At 36.2% G+C, this 6,450-nt stretch overlaps 1 protein-coding gene across 1 annotated transcript; it reads left to right on the top strand.

The window, feature by feature from the left end:
• The first annotated feature begins 2,869 nt into the window (after positions 1-2,869).
• LOC135087973 (MKRN2 opposite strand protein) lies at positions 2,870-5,725 on the top strand. Its single transcript, XM_063982843.1, has 4 exons — positions 2,870-3,193; positions 3,277-3,354; positions 3,451-3,658; positions 3,849-5,725. The coding sequence occupies exons 1-4, from the start codon at positions 3,069-3,071 to the stop codon at positions 4,080-4,082; spliced, it is 645 nt and encodes a 214-aa protein (XP_063838913.1). The 5' UTR covers positions 2,870-3,068; the 3' UTR covers positions 4,083-5,725.
• Positions 5,726-6,450: the final 725 nt, after the last annotated feature.

The following is a 6,450-nucleotide window of genomic DNA, read 5'->3' as shown; positions in this document are numbered from 1 at the left end:
AAACTTGCGTAGTGACATATTACTCCGTGTCGACAATGTCGATGGTGCGTGTGCGACGCGATGTTTGATCATGTTTGTTTGTATAACACACAATGAGGATCATTTCGATTTTTAGCTGTGAATGCAGATTTATAGGTCTAAGAAATCCTTAATATACAGTCCAAAAATTTTTGTTCTACGACAAAAATTGACGAAGTTATGGCCAAATTACTAAAAAAGTTCACTGACCGCCCGGCGCGGGGACGATGACGTCACTATATCCGATCCGAACGCTGCCGGCGTACTGCGTGGATAGAAAATATTTTTTTCTAGCCAAACTATCAGTTTTAGAGAAAAACTTGTAATGACATTTATTCATCAGAATAAAGTAAGCTATCGATAGGTAATTTTTAAAAATAGAAATTGTGAAAAATATCGCAAAAAATCCATACGCTCATACGATTTAATGGAACGCGGAGACGCGATTGGGGTCTCCGCGGTGGTATATTTGGCGATTTATTCAAATAAAGTGTTCATAAGTGTTGTTAGTCATATCTTTTTCCAAGTAAAATATAAAAATGTATAAGTATTAATTTATTTACTTCTAACAATAAGGTATAGCTGAGGCAGATACACTGCCTAGGCTACAAGCAAGACATTGCTATGAAGATCATTTCTATGTACACGCAATACCTACCTGTTATTTAGTTTTTCTGAGTTTAACCTACGTACCTACCTATCTATGACTCCCCCGCCTCCCTCCTCTCCCCAGGTCATAAACTGGGCATGACTTTCCCCTCGGCCAGAAGTTGGGTATGATTTACCCCCCCTCCCAGGCCAGAAACTGGGTATGACTTGACCCCCCCCCCCTCCCCCAAGCCAGAAGCTGGGTAAGGCTAGCCCCTCCCCCCAGCCCATAAGCATAAGCTGGGTATGACTTACCCCCCTCCCCCCCCCCCTAGGCCACAACCAGAAACTGGTTATGACTTGATCCCCCCCCTCCCCTCAGGCCAAAAGCTGGGTAAGGCTAGCCCCTCCCCCCAGTCCATAAGCATAAGCTAGGTATGGCTCCCCCTCGGCCAGAAGCTGGGTATGACTTAAACCCCCCCCCCCCCCCCCCCAGGCCAGAAACTGGGTATGACTTGCCTCTCCCCCCTCCCACCAAGGCCAGAAGCTGGGTAAGGCTTGCCCCTCCCTCAGGCTAAAAGCTGGGTATTACTTATCCCCCCCCTAGCCCCCCCCTAGTAGGCCAGAAACTCGTTATTAGCACTCATATTATGTATTATTATGTTCAATACAAACAATCATAAAGTTACACTCACCCCAACCGCGTCTCCGCATTCCATCGAATCCTATGAAAATGTGGTCTTTGGACATAGCGATACTTATTTTTCAAAATTTTTACTTTTAAAAATTACTGGTCGATGGGTTACTTTATTTTGATGAATAAATGTTATTAAAAGTTTTTTTCTAAAACTGATAGTTTAGCTGGAAAAAAATATTTTCCATCCCAATAGTACGCCGGCTGCGCTCGATTCGGATATAGTGACGTCACGCGGCCCTGCGTACGTTGACTTTTAGCGGCAAAAACGGCCTATGTTTATTACTTAATATCTTCGTAAGTAATGGTCCGATTTGGATAATTCAAAAAGATATATCTTTCTTATGTCTTAAAGATTAACGTAGATACTAGTTTTATTGCATTTTCTACAACAGTACTGATCCTCATTAATTATGGTATTAATGTCTCATACAAATAAGTATAAGCACGGTATGAGGCTCCTTTTTAAGACTACATTATAAACAAAACATACGCATGTAATGCATATCTTTTAAAAATAGGGTTGCCCTATTTTTTTTTCATTAAACACACGCACATATTAGATGACGCTCAAATAGTGCTAGGCTAGGTATGTAAACGATGCACAATTTTTTTTTACAAAACCGATGATTATTAAAAAATATTTACAAGTTTATTATTAGGCTTACCATTTATGAACGCATAACACACGAATACTCTGAGTTAAACACAATCATCAACCATTTATACTAAACTTAAAAAAAATGTCCTGATAAAGCCGTGTAGCCGAGTACGGCACAGTGAAACTGGGTTTTGTGAGCAAGGTGTGGTTTACTGTCACGGTTACCATAGCACCGGTCAACACACAATGCTGCCCTTCCATCATGCTCGTTGAATTATTGACAAAATTCCGACAGCATTCCGTAACTCCAACAACAAACTGCGTAGGGCTATATAACTATAGGCATGCATAAAATATGATAGCTACTGGTATCTACTTAACTGCGTTAAATCACGGGACATTGTTTACAATTTATTATTCCAATAAGTTGAATTGGGGATTGGCGTGAATTTGTCGCAGAACTAGTTAGGATAAACTGAATAATTTGTGGACTATCTAAATTATTTCCTATTACACCTACTCATTCATTATGGCAAAGTGGCCATTCCAACAATTCCAAAATAAATTCCAAGTAATTTGGAAACCTTTAGCTTAAACTTTTTTGATTTTTACTAAATTTCCCGCCATTTGGAATTATTTCAGCCAACCAATGAGAATACTGTGCTGATCAGTCATCTGTTTACATCGTCCAATCAGAAGAAGGCTCGGGCAGGCGTTCAAATACCTTAATGCCACAGGCGTTGAAAAATGTTTTGTGATAAGTAAACTTTCTAAAATAATCTATAATTTTAATTATTTTTACTAAAATCACATAAATTAAATAATTCAGTAACCTATGATATTTTTTTGTAAATGTTTACTGTTTATAAAGCACGGTAATTGATTTTGCTATAGCATTTTACCTATTAGGTTTTGAACGTTTTAAAAAAAGTATGAATGTCATTTATGTCATCTACATGTCAAAGTCAATCGACGACGAGATTTTTTTCAAGATGTGAAAGGTGGAACTGGAACAATAGTTTTCCAATTACGCTTTTGCTTGATCATTATTCGCTTAGAGATTCAAACAATATTTTGCGTGAAGCTTGTCCAAATATTCGTGACCAAAATTACGTTATAAACGAACAGTGCTCAATTGATTAATACAGTGCAAAAAACTTTGCAAAAATGGATCCGGGAATCCTTTGTTTCCACCATTGTGAGCACAAAGTATTTTGCACAATTATTCCAGAGAAGTGCCCAGTGTGTCAGCAAACACTTGATAGATATGATTACAATCTACTGCCATTCAGGTATTTATTATTATATTTCATAATGGTTCTTTCTATTGGTTATTCTAATAAGTTTTCGCTAAGTGTCCTAATTTCGCTTACAGGGTGCCGTATCCTTTCGTGAAAGCGTCTCAGCACCCGAGGGCTATAGTTATGAAGCCTACTCATGGAGACTTCCTGAAGTAAGTTAAGTTTTATTGGTTTTTAAAATAATTACTCTATTGAAAGTGACTAATTTCCTACCGCGATTTTTGCTTACGTGAGTAATTTCCTTTCAGTGATTACTACAATTCCAAAGACTTACATATAGGGGTGACGAATTCGCATGGTTGTGTTGTGGAGTTCAGTGAAGAAGGAATCCGTGGGGTGGATGCTGCCACCAAGAAATGGAGTACTTTTGACTCCAGCTCGGAATGGGACCAGTGCCTGCTTTTGGAGCAGTTTGATGAGCTTTGGAACGAGATTTGGGACAGTGTTTTACTGAAGGTATAATATTTTCCAATTGGTTGTATTTAAACATCCATATTTTTCACTTTTACCATTTCATAAATGGAAAGTTAATGTTTTATGTATATTCGCTGTTACTTTGTTCTTATTGGAAAATGTGTTAAATTTTCTTATGGCAATATCTGCTAATAAATTTATTAAGAAAGGTAATTACCTTTCTTTATTCCAGGTGTCCCTAAGTCCACTATGGGAGGCTGAAAGATACAACGAAGAGAGGCACAACTGTTTCACTTTTGTGTTAGCTTTCTTACGAGCATTAGACTGCGGTGAACTGTCTGTGAAGGCTCAAGACCCCAAGCTGTTCTGCAAACAGTATGTGGTTCCAAGAACCTCGGCGGCTGGGAAATACATTTCACTCTACAGACAGCTCAAACGCCAGAGCTACTTCATTCAGAACCAATGATAGCTTTACACTACTCATTATATGTATTTATTTATCACTTATTCAGTATTAACTGTGATGTTTATTATTTAGATGTAAGACTCTTAAATTCAAGTGCATTTAATTTAGACCAATGATAATTTAGTTTCAATGTTGAAATTGCTTTAAAACATATTTACTATTTAGGTTATACTCTGTCTTAATAGTTAATAATTATTTTATCAGGGTGGTGCTTTTATTTATTCTTATATTGTATTTAGTGGTAAAAATGTGTCATTATAATATGTAACTTATGTGTTAATGAATACTGCCTAAATAAGGAAGTAAAAGTGAATTAGTCACTTTACCAGACCAATGCAACAAAAAGTGACTCACAGGAGCATTTGGGAAATATAGTTTCCCTATTACTTGCCTGACCTTGTCTTGCCAATGTTGCCATCTTAGTGGACTTATTGATATTGATCCTAGAAGAAATTTGCGCACAGCAAAACAATAACCACATATCCATTGTGTTGTCATATTTATTTATCTCTTAGATTCCCTACTAAATTTTCTGGATTTGGTGTATGTAGCTTAATAATAACTGTAACATGTAAAGTAGGTGTCAATTAATGTTTTCTATACATTTACATTTTGATAATGCTCATTGACATATACTTACTTGCAATATCACTAAACAAGTATTGCATAGACAATAATAGCACTAATTGAAAAAGGAAAATAGTGAAATTATTGCAAATTCATTAAAAATTCAATGTTCATTATAAGTGATAGAAATAGTGCATTACACCTCTTACTCTTAAGTATTCATTGTGTTCCAGTAATTTTGCAAGTTTGTGTATTATTATGAATGTATAGTCGTACACCATTTATCAACTTCCATAGATGCTAGAAAATGTACTGATAATGTAGTATTGTGTGTAGATTCAAGTCTCCATTTTGATAATGGTCTTTTTAAATGCTGAATGTATACAAGATACCTAGGTAATTTGTAATCACTACTTGAATAGTATTTTGCAATTTTTCTATTCCATCTATTGTTTTCTGATCATTTAATCCAAGATAAACAATAGCAATTAATTTTATATGTAATTATATGCTTACCAAATTGAGACTTGAAGGAATTGCAAATGTGAATGTGTCAGTTGTATGTGTTATAGTAAGTGTATGCATACATGTATTGGAATTGCTTTATCGTGGCTATGTGCGAGCTTTTCTCTTCTTAGAAAGTCCATTCAAAGATTTGTTTCCACTAAAGTTGGAATATCATTGCATATCTTGACATTGATATATGTATTTGAACTATGTAAGTTTTAAATTACACGACATACATGTCTTTGAATGGAGTTATTCCATGTTTATGGCTGAGTACTTAAATAATAATACTAAATAAATATCCGTGGACAATTTGCACTGCGCGCGCCTCTAGCCCCAAACTAAGCAAAGCTTGCACTATGGGTACTAGGAAATGGTACTATTTGTATAATGCGTCTTGGCAGAGCATAGCTCAAGCAGTGTCCCGTACTCAGCTATAAACTTGAGCACAAGTTCCTGATCTTATGTATGTATCATAAGTTATGATTCATAACTGAATTTTGTAAACGGATCTCGGAAGACAAATTTCTAGGTGCTATGTCTAATAAAGTGTTGGTTAAAAGTAATAATTCGTTTTCAATCAGGTATAAATAATACATAAACAATTTTCACATAAAATATATTTGTTTATTCCTTATCAAATATAGATTTTTTTATAAATTATATGGCCATGTAACATATTTTGGGTAATATTTGGCAATAAACAGAGAGTGCTCGTGTTATGTGAAAATACAAATTCTTACGTATGTTTTATCAGCGGTACTCGCATAAACGTTTATTACATGTTGTAACAAAATATTTCAAACATCATTCATAGTGATTCAAAAATCATGTTCGATTGTTATGATGCCGACTTAGTCCAGTCAATGAATGCCTTAACGACGGCGTAGAGAGAAATCCGTGGAACACAATTTCTGACCTCGGGACTTTATTTAGCCTAGTTAGGTGGTGAACATAGCAAAAGTCCCCGCCCTTAGCCCTTGAGCCGGCAGGGAGAGGGGGGTTTAAAGGTACCACTTTTCGGTTTTTCGCTTAATCCTCGGAAACTATGCGTCCTAGTAACATGACTACTATGAACCAAAAAAAGCTTATTCAATTTGCTACAGGCGAGACCGTCAAATTTTTCTATATCTTGTATAGTTTTTGCGGCATCTGCTCTAGAAGGTCTCTAAAATTGGAAATTTAATTTTTGTCTTACATGTTCCTATCAGGAGAAAATCGACTAAATCAACATTGAGCAAACACTATAGACATGCGGGAGCATGTTAAGCCTAGTTCCACGGAGGGGACTGCA

Source organism: Ostrinia nubilalis, chromosome 3, assembly GCF_963855985.1.
Source record: "Ostrinia nubilalis chromosome 3, ilOstNubi1.1, whole genome shotgun sequence".
Classification (NCBI taxonomy): domain Eukaryota; kingdom Metazoa; phylum Arthropoda; class Insecta; order Lepidoptera; family Crambidae; genus Ostrinia; species Ostrinia nubilalis.
Note: the sequence above shows the minus strand (reverse complement) of the source record. Positions and strands in the feature narration are given on the sequence as shown.